The sequence below is a fragment of the Bufo bufo genome, chromosome 1 (assembly GCF_905171765.1).
Source record: "Bufo bufo chromosome 1, aBufBuf1.1, whole genome shotgun sequence".
NCBI classification, from domain to species: domain Eukaryota; kingdom Metazoa; phylum Chordata; class Amphibia; order Anura; family Bufonidae; genus Bufo; species Bufo bufo.
The window spans coordinates 453,256,145-453,276,942 of NC_053389.1; the positions used below are offsets into that span (position 1 = coordinate 453,256,145).

The following is a 20,798-nucleotide window of genomic DNA, read 5'->3' on the forward strand; positions in this document are numbered from 1 at the left end:
AGTAATAATACTGGGGTAGTACATGGTTACAGTGTTAAAGACAATATGGTTAAGGCTACATTCACACGAACGTATTTTGTTTCCGTGTCCGTTACGTTTTTGTTTTTTTGTGGATAGGATGAAGACCCATTCATTTCAATGGGTCTGCAAAAAATGCGGACAGCACTCCATGCTGTCTGCAATTTGCTGAACTCAAAACACATACGGTCGTGTGAATGTAGCCTAAGGCTACAATCAAACGACCATATGTGTTTTGCAGTCCACAAATTGCGGATCCGCAAAAAAAAGTTCGGTATTGCATCCGTTTTTTTTTTGCGGATCCATTGTAACAATGCCTATCCTTGTCAGCACAAAGAACAAGAATAGGACATGTCCTATAGTTTTTGTGGGGCTACGGAACGGACATACGGAAGCGTATCGCACACGGTGTGCTGTCCGCATTTTTTGCGGACACATTGAAATGAATGGGTCTGCATCCTATCTGCAAAAAAAACTAAATGGACACGGAAACAAAATACGTTCGTGTGAATGTAGCCTAAGGCCTCTTGCACACGACCGTATGACTTTAGCCTCTTGCACACAAACGTTTTTCTTTTTCCGTTTACGTCCCGTTCTTTTGCGTTTCGTACACAGAACCATTCATTTCAATGGATCCGCAAAAAAATTTACTTCGTAAGCCTTCCATTTCCGTCTTTCTGTTTTTCCGTTCCGTTCAAAGATAGAACATGTCCTATTATTGTCCGCATAACGGACACGGATAGTACTATTCTATCAGGGGCCAGCTCTGATCTGTTCCAGAAAAAATGGAATGCACACGGACATCATCCGTATTTTTTGCGGATCCGTTTTTTGCGGACCGCAAATCACTGAAAAGCCATACGGTCGTGTGCAAGAGGCCTTTTTCAGTATTTTGCGGTCTGCCAAAAACAGATCCGCAAAAAATACGGATGATGTCCATGTGCATTCAGTTTTTTGCGGAACGGAACAGCTGGCCCCTGATAGAACAGTATTATCCTTGTCAATAATAGGACATGTTCTATCTTTGAACGAAACGTAAAAACGGAAATACGGAAACAGAAGGCATATGGAGTACCTTCCGTTTTTTTGCGGATATATTGAAATGAATGGTTCCGTATATGGTTTGTATACGGAAAGCAAAAAACGGAACGTAAACAGAAAAAAAAAAGTTTGTGTGCAAGAGGCCTAAGACAAATATAAAAAATTTCTTACAGGATGCATTAGATGTGGAGCTCTGCCCATGCGAGCTTACAATCTATGCAGTGGCGTATCCAAGCTATGGCAGCCACGCCAAGCGGGGGGGGCGACAAAAAAAAAATATCATGAAAAAAAAATTCCCACCCATTCTGCAGCCACCTCCTTTAGCCCCAGCGCTGGCGGCGGCACGCAAATTAACTTGGAAAGTACTTTTACCTTGGCTGGACAGTCTGGACTGAGGGCTGGCATGTAGGAGAAAGACAGGCGCCCCCATGATTTTCTATGAATGGGATCGCCCAGTCCGTCCGTGTATCTGCTAACTTGCAGAGGCTCCGCCTACCCTCCTCTGCGTATCGTAGCTTCATTTATCCAAGCGTGTCACTCGTGAGGTGACTGACTGCACTGAGGTGAAGTGAGGAGAAGAACTGTGAGAAGTTGGACGATTGGACCCCCAGCCAGGCAGCACTGCTAGTCTGCTACGGTACACACACACATCATGATCACACTGTATAATGATGTACTGACATTCTGCAATCTGCCAAGCACTGCAGGCAACCTAATAAATGTAACCTTGCTAAATACCTAATATAGTGCTGCTAAATATATGGAATAAATAAATTAGAATTATGCATAGATATCCTAAATAAAGTGATTTGTGCAAGTTGTACCTGCTGTTGCACAAATCACTTTATTTATATCTATGGCTATGCATAATTATAATTAATTTAATCCATATTGTGCAAGCACTATATTGGATGGGCTGCTTGCTTCTGTTTGAGACTGTCATGATGCCAGGCTTAGGCTATTGTCACACTGGGGCGTTGCGCTATTGGCGGTAAAGCGTCGCTATTTGAGCGGCGCTTTACTGTAGTTTTTGCGGCGCTATTCAGCCGCTAGCAGGGCGCCTCAAATATGCGGCTCGCAGGACTTTGAGCTTCCACTAGCTGCCCAAAAAGGGTTAAAACCGCCCGCAAAATGCAGCTTGCAGCGGTGCATTGCTGGCGGTTCGGCGGCGCTGCCCATTGATTTCAATGGGCAGTGGCACTTTCGAATCAGTGTGTACACTGTTCCTACCCCCTCCTGGGAACTACATCTGTGTGGCAGGACGCTCTCTACGTGTTAGAGACATCAAGGAGATGTGAATTACTATGCGTGCTGCAATGCATACTGGGAAATGTAGTTCTTACATGAACGAGCGCCGCAAGCCAGGAAGTGAATGAGAGAACAGAAACTAGAACGCCGGAGGTGATATAGATGAAGGAATTTAATAAGTATTTACTCGTTTTTTAACAGAATCATTACACTATTCTGTTTTTCTACCTTACAAACATTAATTTTAGGCAACAAAAACTTTAATTGGAAGATTAAAGAGTTTGACTTGAAGATTTGTCAGCTGTTTTTTTTTTTGTTAAGGTTATCTGAAAGATGGGTTTAAAATATTTTGACAGGGGCGCAGTTTCAGTGCTTGCCATAGGCGCCATTTTCACTAGATACGCCTCTGAATCTATGGTATGATAAATTGCAAAATATATATATAGTACAAGGGTTCAGGAAAAGAATAAGCAGCTGTAGGCATATTAGGTGGAGATAGTGTACGAATATTGATTGAGTTACTCTAGGCTAGATGTTATATGCTGGATGGAAAGAGGGAAGGGGTTCCAGAAGAAAGGGGAGGCAGAAGGAAAGTCTTGTATGAGGGGATGATTAACGTAGTAGAGAGGGAATTATAAAATAATAATACAAACTTCCTCATTCCTAATTTAAAGTTGCAAGTAACCTTGGCTTTGATTACTTCAATTAAAGTGTGTTTATAAGAAGATCATCAGAAAAATGTCAATTAAATGACAGTAGCAATAATTTGTTTTTGCAGTGCATTCTCAGCATACCACTAGGGGGCTCATTGTCCCATAAACTTGGGATATATTCTTAGTAATATAACACAAAGACTGCCAGTAGTCCCCTTCGTCTTCATCTATAATCTACTTCTGTACTTTTTCTACAGGCGATATTGAGGTTCGAAATTTGTCCTCAATGTTTGTACAGCTGAAGACAAAATTTGGAATAAGAATTCAGTTTGCTAAAGGAGGCGACAGACTTTACATTCAAGCCAGTAGTTCCTGGAAGAGGAGAACATTGGGTCTATGTGGAACATTTAATGGCAATCTAAGAGATGACTTTCTGTAAGACTATGGGATTTTTCTTCTTATATTTATTGAATATAATTAAATACATGATTGACCTGAGTGATAAAAAGCAGCCCTAGAAATGAGGAACAGAAATATAGCACATTATCCAAAATGAAACTGCAAAAAACACGGAAATGACTCCTTGTGCATTCTGGGTCTGTATGTTCACATGGCTGCAAAAAAATAGAACATGTCCTATTATTGCCCGCTTTACGGGCAAGGATAGGACTGTTCTATTAGGAGCTGGCCATTCCATTCTGCAAAATACAGAATGCACCTGGCAGGTATCCGCGTTTTGTGGATCCGCAATTTGCGGACCACAAAATATCCAACGGTTGTTTGTTTGAGTGCTTAGTGTGAGGTTGGCCCTTATGACACATTATATTGATATCCTTGTATATTCCTAATACCAAAGTGAAAACAATAAGTGCTGCCACTTATTATAAGACAAAAAAAGCCAACGAGCAGTGCCATACACAGAGGGCTGGAGGAGGCCTATAGCAAAAATCAAAATGGAGCACTATCCTGGAGTTGGTTCAAAAACTTGTCATTCTTTGAGACAAGAATATGAAACTTCTTTATCCCTATATTATCTAATATTTTCTTGTGGACAAGCAATATTTAGTGGCTGCCACTTCCTTTGCTAATCAATAAGTAAAGATTAAGTCCTTTTCTTTAATGTGCATACCTGTTGTTCAATATGCACACATTGGCCCAGATTTACTAATGTGTCTGTTCCAAAAAAAAATCTAAAAAGTGGTGAAAAATTGGCACATCAAGGGTTTCTACACTTTTTTTTCCTACATGCTCGATAACGGTCAGGGCTTAGCACAAAGGATCTTCATGGGAAAGTGGATGGAGTCCATTTTGCACCAAAATTGCACCACAATTCTGCCATACAGATCTGTCTCAAAGTAAACCAGCCAATATAACTTGGCAAATTTACTAAGTTGATTATGCCAAAAATGTGTCTCAATTAGACAAAAAATTGCAGTGTACAAAGCTCCTATATGTATAGCAGCTACTGCAAACTGGTCAGCAGGGGTGCGGGGAGTCAGACTGCCGCTGATCTGATATTGGTTACTTATCTGAGGGATAGGTCATCAATTTTAAACTAATGGAAAACCCCTTTTAATGTAAGGAACAATGTACTGTATAGGCTGCATATATGCAATTTCTAACCCCTTATATTTCTTATCAGATCTCCAGCAGGTATGATTGAAGGAACCCCACAACTTCATGCCAATGCCTGGAAAATATCATCAGCTTGTTTAACTCCAGTAAACATCCCTGTAATAGATCCATGTGACACTAATCTTCAGAATGGTAAGCTCATAGGTAGACTGAGCCTCCTTTTTGGAAAAAAATCTTTTTAAATGTATATGCAGCTAAATGAAAACCTAAAGGGAATGCCTAGAGCTGAGATTAGAGGCTCTGCTCTCTCTGCAACTGCTGCACCCGCTGCACTTTGTTTGACAGGTCAGCCGTTGAAAACATCATCTAGCTCTGTCAATCAATAGTGGGAATAAAGGCTGTGAATTGGGAGTTGTGACTGATAAACAGTCAGAATATATTGTGGTGGATCACCCTGTTGTTTCTATATTTCACTCTTTACCCAAAATCCACAAAAAAATTATTCAAGTTTGGTATCGCCGTATTCATATTGAGCCACAGAATCGTTAATTTCTAACGATAATTTGTTTTCCCTTAGTCCTAACAGCAGCACAGACGGGGTTAACTGCCCCCTGTGGACTGGTAGGACCGGCAGAATTTTTAATGAGCACAAGAACCAATAACAAAGTTCAAAAGGAGGGAACTACCCCCCAGCCACCGTGTTTTCAGCAAGCATACGTACTTAGGGTGGGAAATTTGTGTGCTGCTGTTAGGACTAAGGGGAAACAAATTATCGTTAGAAATTAACGATTCCCTTACGTCCTACCAGCAGCACAGATGGGGAGATAACAAGAAGAAACCCCTAGGGAGGGCCTTCCTGCCTGGCAGAATTAAGAATCGCCTGCCCAAAGGCCGAAAACTCTGCAAACTTAGCACCAACTCTGTAGTGCGAGATAAAGGTCGATTCAGAGCTCCAGGAAGCCGATTTACAGATCAATTCTAAGGGAAGATGATTTCTTTCCGCCACAGAGGTTGAAACGGCCCTAGTAGAATGGGCCCCAACAAACTCCGGAGGGTCTAAAGATTGAGACACAAAGGATTCTCTAATGGCTTCTCTGATCCAGCGACTAATGGAGACTTTAGACGCTTTGCGGCCTTTAGACTTACCGGCAAACGGGATGAAGAGATTCTCATCAATCCTGAACTCCTTGGACCTATCCACATACTGGAGGCATCTCGATATGTCCAGAGAATGTCTGACAGGAGCATCGGAGGAGGCGGAAGAAAATAAAACTGGTAAAGAAATTACCTAGTTAATATTCTGAAAAGATAAAACTTTAGGTCTGAAGTAGGGTAAGAATCTTAAGAGGACTCGGTCCTGCAAAAAGGTGATATATGGATGCAGAGCTGAGAAGGCTTGTAACTCCGAAACCTTTAAGGTGACAAACTTGAAACCGACCTCGTCCAATGGCTCAAAGGGAGGAGATGCTAACCCGTTGAGCACTACTGAAAGGTCCCACTGAGGAATGGGTCTAAGTATTGTAGGCTTCAATCTCTCGGCTCCTTTAAGGAAGCGTTTGATGAGCGGATCCCGAGAATATGGCTTGTTTAGACAGGCCGAGATGGCAAAGACCTGAACCTTCAAAGTGGCCGGAGCAAGGCCCTTGTCTAGTCCATCCTGAAGGAACTGTAGTATGGCAGAAAGGGGCGGATCTGCAGACGCCACCTGGTTGGAATCACACCATGAGGTGAAGATTCTCATCACTCTGGAGTAGGCCTTCTTAGTGTACTGCGCTCTTGAATGTGATAACGTTCTCAGGACTGCCTCAGAGAGTCTTTCTACTCTTGGAAGGGACTGATCAACCTCCAGGCTGTCAGGTTGAATCTGTGCAGATCTGGGCAGAGATGTGTGTCCCACGACACCAGGGTCTGCTCTGGGGGGGAGTCTCCAGTATTGTCCCCGACTCATCTGAATGAGCTGGGTAAAGGAGGATCTCTTGGGCCAGAACGGAATGATGGCTATTACCGAGGCCCGATCCTGACGGATTTTCATCAATACCCTCGGTATCATGGAAAAGGGAGGGAAGATATAAGCCAGCCCGAACCTCCACGGTATCGACAGAGCATCTATCGCCAGGGGGTTGTCCTCCCTGTATAAAGAGCAGAACCTCTGTACCTTGGCGTTGAACCTGGTTGCCATGAGATCCACCTCCGGTAATCCCCACCTGAGGACTATCTGCTTGAAGATCTCTGGATGCAAAGACCACTCCATAGTCGGTAATCCGTGACTTAGACAATCTGCAATCATGTTGAGGGACCCTCGAATGTGGGTGGCAGATAGATGGGATAGGTTCAACTCTGCCCACCGTAGAATTACCCCGATCTCTGAAAGAAGGGGTAGGGATCTCGTACCCCCCTGTTTGTTTATGTAAAAAACCGCAGTCATATTGTCTGACTGGACTTTCACCGCTTCGCCCCGGATCTGAGGGGCGAAGTGAAGGAGGGCTAGCCCGATAGCTCGCATCTCGCGGAGATTGGAGGAGAGACGTCGCTCCATGGGAGACCAAGTTCCCCGAACTGTGGAACCGTCTAGATGAGCGCCCCAGCCTACTAGGGACGCATCTGTTGTCAATATGAGCCAAGATGGTTGGGTCATAGACTTCCCTGCAGGGAGATGGAACCACCATCTCAGGGAATTCTGAGTTTGGGAGGATAGAGTGTATAGGGAATCTAGCCCCGTAGGGCTGCCGTCCCACTTGTTCAAAACTTCTGTTTTAAGAGGGCGGAGGTGCCATAATGCCCAAGGGACTACGTCCGCAGCCGCTGACATGAGCCCAAGCATCTTCATTAGAGTCCAAATGGATACTCGTCGTGGTACCGATAGGAACCTTGCCAGGTCTTGTACCCGGGTTTTCCTCTCTGGTGTCAACTGAAGGGACATCTCCACAGAGTCGATTATGAAACCTAGATACTGTATTGAAGTCGAAGGGCTCACATTCGACTTCTGCCAGTTGATGATCCACCCTAGGCGGAGCAGAAAGGAAATTGCCAGATGAAGATGATGGGTCAGAACTGGTACGGTGGCCGCCAAAAGGAGCCAGTCATCCAGGTACGGGACAATGGTCAGTCCTTGAAGTCTCAGAGCTGCCACCACTGCTACCACCACCTTGGTGAAGATAAGGGAGGTGGATGAGATTCCAAAGGGAAGGGCGGCAAACTGAAAATGCCTGAGAACCCCAGAAATCTGGACCGCGATCCTGAGGTATTTCCGATAAACGGGATGGATCGGAATATGGAGGCAAGCATCCCTGAGATCCAGAGTGGCCATCACATCTCCAAGTCTGAGGATGTGGCAGACTGACCTTATGGTTTCCATACGAAACCTTGGCCTTCTTATGAATCGATTGAGAAATCTCAAATCGATTATCATCCGGAGATCACCTGTTTTCTTGGGAACCAGAAAAACTGGAGAATAGATCCCTAGCCCCTGCTCCCCTGCCAGAACTTCCTCCAGAGCACCCTTTGAAATATAGTCCTGGATGTAGGATTCTAAAATCCTCTGTTTGGCAGGCTGAAAGCCTCGATTGATAACGAATCTTTCTTGGGGGAGAGAGACGAGATCTATAAGGTACCCAGAGGAAACGATGCTTAGAACCCAGGGATCCGCGATCTCCTGGGTCCAAACCTCCTTGAAATGGGAAAGACGCCCCCCCCACGGGGATGTGGGGAGAGGGTACGGTAAAAGCCAGAGGCGTAACGGTAGGAACAGCAGGAGAAAACCAAGAGCCTCTGGGAGGCCAGTAGTCAGGAGGGATTGGCCTCCTTAGTGGGTCTGCGGGGGCGCCTCGAAGATCTTCGCTGCCCCCCCCAGTTTCTACGGGAAGTAGACTGCTGGCCCTGTCTACCCCCTCGATGCTGTCTGGAGCGTCCTCGAAAGGGCTGTTGAGGAAGACTCTTGCCCTTCTTATCGGAGAGGCCCTCCATGATCTTGTCCAGTTCGGAACCGAAAAGCCGGTCGGGCTCAAACGGAAGCCCACACAAATTATATTTTGAGGCATTATCTGCCTTCCAAGGTTTCAGCCATAACGGTCTACGAGCTGCAGAGACTAAGCCCATGGTCTTGGCTGCAAGCTTTAGCTGTACTTGCGTAGTATCACATAGAAAGTCCATAGCCAGATTCACTGTTTTAAAGGCAGCCAGGATGTCATCACGGGATACACTCTGATCCACGTCGGTCTGGATCTGATTCAGCTTATTCCTCAAGAAGGACGACACTTCGGATGCTGCTATGGCAGTGGATGCTGAAGCTGCTGCGGCTGAATAACCTCTTCTTAGTTTGCACTCCGCCCTTCATTTAAGAGGGTCTTGCAGACTCGACCCATTATCTGCAGGCACCAGAGTACGTCTAGACAATTTGGCTATGGCCATGTCAACCCTGGGAATGGAGCCCCACGATTCCATCAAGGGTCTTGCCATCGGGAACATCATCTTGAATTTGCGAGTCAAGACTGGTCCTTTCTCAGTTTTTTTCCACTCAGTATGCATGACTGAACGGAGGGTCTCATCCGCCTTAAAGACACGCTGTGCCCGACCGGCAGGATCAGAGGACTCCCCAACGTCAACTTCATGGTCCCCCGACCTGATGGACTTCAAAAGTCTTTGAGTTTTTTCTGGAGGAAAAAAACGTGAGGTTAATTCCTCTTCGTCAGAGGATGATGAGCCCACAGAAAAGACAGCGGTCCCGGCAACCTCTCATTCAACAGCTTGACTACCCCCGTGATTGAGTCATCCACATAACACCTAGCCCACTGATACATTTCCTGCATCGTGGGCTCAGTAGTGGTACGGGAATGGCAGCTGTCACATCTTGAATACGGGCAGTTGTCGTCCAAGGGGGTATTACACTCGAAACAGGCCAAGTGCTTGCGTTTGGTGGTGGATTTCCGCTGGTCAGAGTCTCGCGGAGAAGACATGACTGCGAAAAAAAGAGGAGGATTAAAATCTTATTCAGCAAATAAGAAACAATACACCACATTAAGAGTAAGCCCACCAAACTGGAACGAAGCTCCGAAGTTTCAGAATCACAAGAGGAACTAGAAAATTCTCTCTCAGCGCAATAGGGCTCTGGAGGCTTGCTTGAATAGCTGCGCAACCAGAGACTGAGTAAAGGCAACCGAGGGCTTATAAGGAGGCGTAAAGGTCCGCATTACAGGCCAATGAAACCACTGTTAATGCAGCTGCCTAGCTTCCCTCTTTTTTTTTTTTTTTCCAATGGGGATGTCATTCCCCACTAAAACAGGGGATTTAATAATATCCCTGCCTAAACACAAAATATAAAGTCTATCTAATCCCCCCCCCCCCTTACTAGTAGTAAGCGCCGGCAGCGCTTCGCTGCCGGCGAGGAGGAGACACACGGAAGTGACGTCGCTGGTGACGTCATCCAGGGAAGGCGGGCGCGGCACCGCCGGAATCCCTCAGCCGGGGCCTCGCAATAAAAAGAGCGACGAGGGGACCGTAAACAGCCGGAGATCCACTGGAGGCAAAAGTAAAGCAGGTTAGATTTCCAAAGAAAACCTGCTAGAGAAGGCACCCCACGCAACCAGACAGGAGGGGAGGAGGGGGTATAGAAAAAAAGGGCAATCGCAAAAAGAAGCCCTAAAGAGGGGAAAGATATATGAGGAAACCATATCCCCCCATTCTTTGTTCCCCCCAAAAGAAAAAAAGGGGGGAGATACCACCAGTCCACCTGTCCAAAAGGACAGAAAAAAACATGGTGGCTGGGGGGTAGTTCCCTCTTTTTGAGGGAGTGGGAACTTTGTTATTGGTTCTTGGGCTCATTAAAAATTCCGCCGGTCCTACCAGTCCACAGGGGGCAGTTAACCCCGTCTGTGCTGCTGGTAGGACGTTATGTCACAGTGAACTCTGTGATGTCAAAACCCCAAAAACCTCGTATACCTAAATGAATGGAAAATTTAAAAAGTTATGGCTATTGGAACGTTGGGAGGAAAACGCGAAAATGGAGAAACGAGAAACCAAAAATGGGCCCTGTACTATATACTCTGAAAACAATACAAACAATGAAGAACTTTCAAAAACGGACTGAGAATAAATATAAAAATGTACACATTAAGGGGGTATTTATCAATCTGAAATCCGCCCAAATTAGGAGTATTTCAGGCACAGATTGCGGCGCAACAGTTACTTACGACGCAATCTACGACTTGTCCCCACTCACACCAAATCTAAAATTGTGGGCGTAGAAAAAGGTCTAAATGTAAGACTGCGTCTCTTCATAATTTTGGCGGAACCACCGCCAGTGCAGGCCTTTATTAAGACTCTGTTCTGTCAAGTGGAAAACTACTGAAAGAACAGAAATAGTTTTTTAATACTGTAGACATAAATCCCTATAAAAAATAAGGATTTCCATATTTCAAGTATAAAATCGAAAACGATGCATATATATACACTATGAACCGGATGGTATTTCGTTTTAAACATGTATTACAGTTAATATCAGATGGGCCAAACATGGTGTATGGATCAAACATGGCCACATGATTATTCCCATGAGGGACAGGAGTCTGAAAAGTAGTAGCTGCCATATGTTAGCCAAACAGAGGCTATTGCTAGTATGGGGTTTAGCTGGTTAGGTGCATGGCACAATATGCAAATTATTGTGGCCAGCAATCTCCTGAAAATGCCCCTTTTGTATGAGAATTGCATAAAGAAGCCACATGGGGCCAATAGTTGACCACTTTATACATTTTACCCAATAATGAAAGTTATTTACCTTTTAACCCTTGCATCCTGAAACTACATATGCAGAGTACCTTGTGGGACAGCAGGTGCCTGGCAGTTGTATCCAACAAACTGTTAAAAGATGAGAAAAAAAACTGTCATTGGGCTATCCTGGAGTGACATAAGAAGAAAGATTTTCGTAACAAAATTCATACCATTTGGTGCAGATTTTTATACTGCAGAATTCCAGCACATATGCTACATTAAATCAACAGCATATACTACTGTCCCTTCTAAACGTTCCCTAAATATAGAGGACCTGAGCCTCACCGTTGTGCTCGGGCAAGGTGGTGCCTGACACGCCATTAGATTCTCATGTGCAGGAAGATTCTGATGCTGATAGCCTACCTGAAGCGGTAAAAACAGAGAGCTCATCAGATCACAACTATCCCCCTGTTTCATTCTTTTAGTAAGCATATTCTTATCCAGGCCCTGGCACCAGCCATAAAGAACTAAGAGACAAAAAACTGCAGTAAGACAGTTTGGAAATAGGGTCGAAATACTGGAAAACAACATACAGTAGCTATTCAACAAAACTGTGCGGCTCAACTGGATTCTCTGAATGTGGCATTCTGTCTCATCAAAGATATAGAGAACAGGAGTTACCATAAGAACATTAGAATCAAAGGCCTACAATAAACTGTTATCCACAATGACTTACCCTCTACAGCTGCCCAGATCTTTTCGACCTTTTCGGGAGCAGATCAAGTGGCCACCATCACAGTGGAAGGACTACAGTGGTCATTGTGGCTCCGACCAAAAGGCAAGAACCTCTGAGAGATGTGGTCTGCAGTCTGCTTAGTTACATTGACAAGGCAGCCATACTTAAACCCACACAAGAGAACAAAGAATTTTAATTTTAAGGAAACAAGATTCTCTTGGTCCAGGACTTAGCACTTTCCACCTTAAGTCACTTTTTCATTGTGGCCTGACATTTGTAACAGAGGGCAAGAGATGCACCATCAATATTCTGGCGGACTTACCAAGGCCATGGTCTCTGCTCAAGATAGCACCCTTGGAGATACCATTGTGGATGACTGTCTACCTTCTCCAGGTTCAACTTACCGAATCCTGAGAAGTGGACAACAGTGGGAAAGAACAAATCATTTAAGTCAAAGAATATTTCAGGTAGAATTCTTCATGGCAGCTTATTAGACTTGGCCATAAGTTTATTTACTTTCTCTTGTTGGTGAGTTTTTACATTGATTATTAGGTGGAAGGGGCATTCTCTTCTTCAGCCCTTAAGTGCATATCATTAAGTTAAAATATATTTTGTTTGATACACCCAGGGCTTTGCATTAGATAACAAAAGATAACCTCTCTGGACTCACCAGTCTTTCTATTTTGTTACAGACTAGTAACTAGTACTAGTTTTGAGCATATAATTGCCTATTTCTAAATTGGCACACAGGTTTGTGTTTACAGATTAGGTTAAGGTTCAAAATGGACTATCATACCTCCCTCCATAGGCGTAGCTATAGGGGAAGTGGCAGCTTTGGGGCCCGAACTCAGAAGGAGCCCACCCAGGAGGTGGACTAAAAGTTTTTACCTGCGGGGCCCCCTTAACAGTATTATACAATTACATTATATACAGAGACACTGTAGGAAATGGACGGAGCTGCTGCAAGGCCTTGTCTGAGAGAGCGATATTAACTAGAACAGGAGTGGGGTTTCACAGGAGTCAGGGGTTGCAAAGAAGTTGCTGGTGAAGGGCCCGTTTAAAGGGTTTCTACTACCTCGTTTGGACATATTTAGCTGTTAGACACTAGCGATCCGCTAGTGTCTGCTCTACCAAACAATGCTATTATAATAGCTTTTTGTGCAGCCGTTTCCATAAAAAACAAACTTTTATCGATATGCTAATGAGACTCTAGGTGCTATGCGTGCATCTTTTCAGCACCTAGAGGCTCGGTCTACCTTCACAAAATGCCGCCCAGCGCGTCCCTCCAGCCCGCCCATCTCCTCTAGAATGCGATCCTCCCTCTGAGTCAGCGGACGAATTCTCGCGCATGCGCCGTGCGCGTCTGTCTTCGGCGCAGGCGCAGTTAATGTCTGACCGCTTTCTGCACAGACATCTCCACTGCGCCTGCATGACATCATAGTGCTCCAAGGAACAGGCGCAGTGGAGATGTCTGTGCAGAAAGTGGTCAGACATTAACTGCGCCTGCGCCGAAGACAGACGCGCACGGCGCATGCGCGAGAATTCGTCCACTGACTCAGAGGGAGGATCGCATTCCAGAGGAGATGGGCGGGCTGGAGGGACGCGCTGGGCGGCATTTTGTGAAGGTAGACCGAGCCTCTAGGTTCTGAAAAGATGCCCGCATAGCACCTAGAGGCTCATTAGCATATCGATAAAAGTTCGTTTTTTATGGAAACGGCTGCACAAAAAGCTATTATAATAGCATTGTTTGGTAGAGCAGACACTAGCGGATCGCTAGTGTCTGACAGCTAAATATGTCCAAACGAGGTGGTAGAAACCCTTTAAAAATTTGTTGGGCTCAGTCATTTCTAGTTACGCCACTGCCTCCCTCCCTCTATCCGGGACAATGCTTAGTATCCTGATGGGTTAAACATAACCACTGTTATTATGGTAATTCTAATTTACCTTTCAAGAGTTGTATGTATTATTTCACTTTATTCTTCCCCTGGAGGCAGCTTTTCCTACCTGGACCATATGGATACCACGCTCTATCTGGACCAACAGTTCACAGCAGTTGTGTATACCTCATAGCTAATCTTACTTTTACTCCCTTCAATGCTAGGGGCTTGAATATACCCCAGAAACACTTAAAAGTGATCATGCTGTTGAGTAAATCTAAAACTGATGTATATTTCTTTCAAGAAACACATTTTAAAGTCTGACCAGCCTCTATTCTCCTAATATCGGTCAGAAAATCCTATCGAAAATTATATGTGTTTGCAGAAAGTATTAAAATTGTAGGGTGAGATGTCAATGTGGCCTTGGGTCCACCCCTAGATGCATCCTCTGGTCCCTCCAACATTCGCAGAGATCACTGGACACTAAGATGATAAAAGAGGCACATCTACTAGTCACATGGAGATTACTACACAAGTCCTCCAAATATTACTTACTTCTCCGTGGTTCACAATTCATTCCAGAGACTTGATTATATTTGTATTTTTTATATCAGACTCTTATACAGAGAAGATTAGATTAAAATGGCTAATATCAGACTTATTACAGTTTATGCACTGCCTCCATTTCTTTGCTCCTTAATAACCTGCTAGCCAGACAATGGATTTGGCACCTTAATAAGATGCTGTTAGACAAAGAAACTGATGACTTGTCACTCTAGAATAGATTCGTTATATTCTTCAAGGAAAACACATCTGCAGACAACTCACAAATTACCACCTGGGAAACACACTATGTAGACACGAGGGATTAATTTGTAGCTCTAGGAAGTAGGATCAAGAAAGTGAGAAAAAAAAAACTTGCACTCTCTCCTCACTCAAACTCAGATGCTTTCTAAACAATCAAAAGCTCTTCAGGCTCATGAAGACCTTGTTACATTGAAGCATTCATTTAAAGATCATCTTGTTACATTGAAGCTCTTTAAATATGCTAAATATATATATATATATATATATATATATATATATATATAAAATTTCTGTGCACATGAAGATAAGGGGAACATGCTAATGTCTCACTTATTGAAAAAAAGACAATCCCATCAAATAAATGATAAAATCACAGTCTGGAACTAATATATTTTAACCTAAAGAGATAGCAGAGGTTTTCCAACAATATTACTCAGTCAGATCTATATAACATAAAGTCGCAACCACACTGGATACAGATACGCAGCTGGAACCCTCGCTGACTTCAAGGTCAACTATATGACATCAGAAGCGCTCAGTGTTTCAGTGCCAGACAGCGTGATTCCATCCATACAATTCGTTACTACTTTTAAATGGCAGCCTTCCCCAACATACCTACCTGGCAATACAACTGACAAATAGGCCTATAAACCTGTAACAAGCAAATCTTTTGCCATTACTGAAAAATGTATGATCCTACTTGCAATTTTAACCCTACCATATGTGTCATGGATGGGACGTAAGAACTTATTAAAATCCTTTATACTGCTTAAATTTATTTATCATATGCCAATGGTCCCTTTTTACCTTGATCCTTTTTACCTAGGTCAAAGCATTATTCATGTCTTTTCTGTGGAATAAAAAAAGGTCACGTATTGCGTAGGGCGAAGATGAGAAGAAACATGGGCAGTTTTGGGTTTCCTGATTTACTTTTGTATTACAGGGCCATACACTTGAAGAGATGGCTACAACTCTGTTTTCCCACATACTGTATCGCATTTTAGGGACATGTATTAAACTTGCCTCACTGTAAAACTTAATAAATTTGAGTATTATATGTAATCTCATATATAGCCTCATGAGGGGTACCTTATTAAATCTTCACGCTTAGATCTTTTCTTAGTTTCAAAACTCCACAACTCTGGGACATATTTTTGGTTCTGCGCTGCCCCATTATATAGGAAGATTGAAGGGAAATTAAATCTAGAATAAACAAAATCTGCTCAACTTGCATCACACTAACTCTGGAGTCGTGCTGCTATATCTTCCACACAACACTTGGAATCACTCCAAAACTAACCTTTGTACACAATTGGTCTAAGCAGAGAAGATTAGAGAACATTACAAGCTTATGAAAACATGGCAGAAGTGGAAGATACATAGATAAATGCCAGTAGATGGCGTTAGCAGTTGATATCAGAATAAATACTATTCTAGTGTTAGTCACACCTCTAGATTTCTGTGCTCTGCATCGCCTTTTATGATATGTCACTCTTAGGCCTCTTTCACACGGGCGTTGCGGGAAAATGTGCGGGTGCGTTACGGGAACACCCGCGATTTTTCCGCGTGAGTGCAAAACATTGTAATGCGTTTTGCACTCGCGTGAGAAAAATCGCGCGTGTTTGGTACCCAAACCCGAACTTCTTCACAGAAGTTCGGGCTTGGGATCGGTGTTCTGTAGATTGAATTATTTTCCCTTAAACATGGTTATAAGGGAAAATAATAGCATTCTGAATACAGAATGCATAGTACAATAGGGCTGGAGGGGTTAAAAATAAAAAAAATATAATTTAACTCACCTTAATCCACTTGTTCGCGCAGCCGGCATCTCTTCTGTCTCCTTCTGTGGTGAGCATTCATTCCAGGACCTTTGATGACGTCACTCCGGTAATCACATGATCCATCACCATGGTAAAAGATCATGTGACGTACCATGTGATGACCGGAGTGACGTCATCAAAGGTCCTGTAACTGTACTTAATGCTCACCACAGGTCCTATTCAACAAAGGAGACAGAAGGAGATTCCGGGCTACGCGATCAAGTGGACTAAGGTGAGTTAAATTATTATTTATTTATTTTTAACCCCTCCAGCACTGTTTTACTATGCATTCTGTATTCAGAATGCTATTATTTTCCCTTATAACCATGTTATAAGGGAAAATAATAATGATCGGGTCTCCTAGCAACCGTGCGTGAAAATCGCACCACATCCGCACTTGCTTGCGGATGCTTGCGATTTTCACGCAACCCCATTCACTTCTATGGGGCCTGCGTTGCGTGAAAAACGCACAAAGAGGAGCATGCAGCGATTTTCACGCAACACACAAGTGATGCGTGAAAATCACCGCTCATGTGAACAGCCCCATAGAAATGAATGGGTCAGTATTCAGTGCGGGTGCAATGCGTTCACCTCCCGCATCGCATCCGCGCGGAATACTCGCTCGTGTGAAAGGGGCCTTAGGGTACTTTTACACTAGCTTTTTTGTTTTCCGGTATTGAGTTCCATCCTAGGGGCTCAATACCAGAAAAAAACGTTTTATCCTAATGCATTCTGAATGGAGAGCATTCTGTTCAGGATGCATCAGTTCAGTCCCTCCTACGTTTTTTGGACGGAGAAAATACCGCAGCATGCTGCAGTTTTCTCTCCGGCTAAGAATACTGAACACTTACCGGAATGCCGGATCCGGCATTAATTTACATTGAAGTGTATTAGTGTCCGATCCGGCATTAAGTGTTCGGATGCGGCTTTCCGGTCTGCGCATGCGCAGACTTTTAAAAATGCCAAAAAATTAATACCGGATCCGTTTTTCCGGATGACACCAGAGAGACGGATCTAGTATTGCAATGCATTTGTGAGACGGATCCACATCCGGATCCATCTGACAAATGCCATCAGTTTTCGTCCGGACTGCCTGTCGGAATCCTCTGCCGCAAGTGTGAAAGTACCCTTACCATACCATACCATACATATCATTGTGGTATGATATAACTGGATACTATCAATATACTGCTATGGTCCAGTGACTGAAATGCCCTAGGTAGTGAGAGGGAATGAGACTACTGGTTCCTTCCCAGGTGAACGAACCAGCGTCTCCCTGAGACCCAGTAACAACAAGAACAGGGGAACAACCTAATACAAAGAGCAGTACAACTTATCTTATAGAAAATGGATGAGCAGGAACACAGGTAGGGTCCACACACTAACTCTTCCAAATCCAAACAGAGAATATCAACCGCATGGTATGAAGTGTGAGACCAAACTAAGTAGGGAATGCAGTAATAACCACGGGCTGCACCTGGCAAGAGGTGGTCATTACCAGAACACAACACTGAGAATCAAGAGACTGTCAGTTAACTTCACGTGCAGTCAGTCTCTTTGATCTTCTAACCTCTGTCACAGAAGGTACCGTGACAGTGTGCTATGCAATTTAGTTTTTACATCTGTATCGCTGTAACGTGAGATTGTTCACTTCAAAAGAAGTATGAGAAAAAAAATATAACAATTTTGTTTTCCAGTTGGATATGCAACCCACTGTGATGTTATCAATCAGGAACTTTTTGCACCATGTCATTCCTATGTGAGTCCGGGATTGTATTACCAGTTGTGTCGTTTTGATGCGTGTAAATGTGGCAGTAATTGTCTTTGCAATTCATTGGCTCACTATGCCTACATCTGCAACAAGCATGGCGTTTCCATCAACTTCAGGTCACAGGTTTCATTTTGTGGTGAGTAATCAGATAAAGCTGAAATTGTGCACAGTATATTTGTCTATGACATTATACATATAAAAAACATAATTGTTATTGGCTCTACTGGTTTGGGCCTGTATTAGTGACCTTTTATCTCAAAGTAAAGCTGATCATACACTAATGCGGCCAAATTACTGATTTTGACCATTTTGGGTCGTCATCATTTTAAAATTACATACGCAAGTGATCATTCGAGATTGCTGATGACAGACTGCTGCCTGCCGAAAAAGTGACTTGTGATGTTAGATTTCTTAGGCCGCCATTTCCTTAACCCATAGGATACCAGCGCCGTATGTGTAGGGAAAAAGAGAAAAGTAGACATATTAGGTGTCGCCGCGTCTGTATCAACTGGCTCTATAAAAATATCACATGATCCACCCCGCCAGGTGAACATTGTAAAAAAAAAAAAAAAAAAAAAACAGTGCCAAAACAGCCATTTTCTGGTAACCTTGCCTCACAAAAGGTGTAACACCAAGTGTTCAAAAAGGCATATTTAGCCCAAAATGGTACCAATCAAACCATCATCTCATCCCGCAAAATATAATCGGTGGGGGTCTGACACCTGGTACCCCCACCGATCAGCTGCTTGAGAAGGCATTGGCGGTCCTGTGAGTGCCATGGCCTTCTCGCAGCTTACCAAGCACAGGGCCGTACATTGCATAGCGGCTTTGCTTGGTATCGCACTTAGCCCCATTGAAGAGAATGGGGCTCAGCACGATACAAAGCACAACCCCTATACAATGTATGGCACTATTTGGGGCACACATTTTTTAGCTTTTAGTAATTTGGGTGGTAGGGGGCATAAAACACCAACATTGTTTTTTACACCTAAGAACTTTTATACATGCTAAAAACATACAGCATTTGATTGTTCCAAATGATTGTTTTTTGTGGGACAAGTGTAGTTCTTGATTTTTGCCATTTTGAGGTGCATATATTTTCTATACAAATTTTTATATAATTTTATATATGTCGATTTTTTTATATATATATTTTTTTTTTATTAAGAGGGGGTTCCCTGGTTCCTGATGATCACATGAGCACAGTGAACATTACAAATGCATTTCATTATGTACATGTAGGGCAAGGTCCATTAAGAAGTTTAAAACTAATCACCCATTGGTTTAGATACCCAAGGAAAAGTTTGGCCTGCACTCTGCAGTCCAAAGGATGTGGTACAGAAGTTCCTGAAAATGTAGAATGTTGCATGGTTGGAAAAAAGATGCCAAAATACAGTATAATAACCAATAAGAAAACTCCACTAAAACAATAGTGTTTTATGTTAATTTCTGCTACTCTCTAATGCATATGTTTACTGTTATTAGTAATTTTCATTTATCTCTACTCCCCAATAACTCTATATGTCTGGCCCAAAGACATTTGACTAGACAGATGTTGCTGTAACAATTTGTATCCTTATTTGACTTCTGTCTTATAGGAGTAATATGTCGGTACGGCATGTTGTACCACCAGTGCTCCTCTTACTGTGGAAGGACCTGCTCTTCTCTTTCTCTGGGAGAAGTCTGCACTAATGAATGTATCGAAGGATGTAACTGTCCTGATGGAAAGTACTTTGATGAGTCTCTTAGTTTTTGTGTTCCAATGTAAGTTTTTGATTTTGCATCAATGTAAAGTGAATGTCAGTCTCTGAAACAATTTCTAGTTAATTATTAGGTTACCTAATTCTGTGCTAATTTCATAATATATTGAAGCTTTGTTTTACTGATTTAAAGATCCAAATCTCCTGTGTTCTATCATCTAGGTATTGAGTTAAAAGGGTATTCCAACACATCTGAAACAATGCTTCTTAGCCTGCAAAACGGATTTCTGGGAGTAGAGTATTGATGACCATACCCTCAGGAAATGTCATCAATGTCGCTGGGCTTTGGTCAGCCTCCTCATACCTTACCAAGCACAACACACATACATTGTTTAGCGGTTGTGCTTGGTGCAATAGACCAGGCCCATTCACTTAAATGGGTTTGAGCGGCACATAGGCCATGTAACTGATGAACAGGATGTCATTGGCCTTGAAAGAGGCTGTAGCGCTTCTCTTCAAACAGCTAATCAGTGGGGTGCCAGGAGTCAGACCCACACTTATTAGATATTGATGACCTATCCTGAGGATTTTCCTAGAAAACCCCTTTAAAAAAATAAACAATTTTATGTTCACCTCTCTGATCCTTCTCCACCTCTATTCTGATGCTGTCCTGGTTTCTGCTACTCTCCACTTCCTGCTCCTGTTCTCAATATGGCAGGAAATGTCTGGGAGTGCTGCTCAGCCAATGAGTGGTTGCAGCGATGACTTGCCTCAGTCAGTTATTGGCTGAGTGGTATTCCTAGCCATTTCCTGCTGTTTCATGAACAGGAACAGTAATTGGAGCTCAACG

General features: G+C 43.3%; 1 protein-coding gene across 1 annotated transcript in view; it reads left to right on the plus strand.

The window, feature by feature from the left end:
• OTOGL (otogelin like) overlaps positions 1-20,798 on the plus strand; it is a 307,829-nt gene that overhangs the window by 119,658 nt on the left and 167,373 nt on the right. The window contains exons 16-19 of the mRNA XM_040412979.1: positions 3,218-3,395; positions 4,603-4,727; positions 18,175-18,384; positions 19,847-20,012. Coding sequence (XP_040268913.1) covers positions 3,218-3,395; positions 4,603-4,727; positions 18,175-18,384; positions 19,847-20,012 — 679 coding nt within the window. The remainder of the gene's footprint in view (positions 1-3,217; positions 3,396-4,602; positions 4,728-18,174; positions 18,385-19,846; positions 20,013-20,798) is intronic.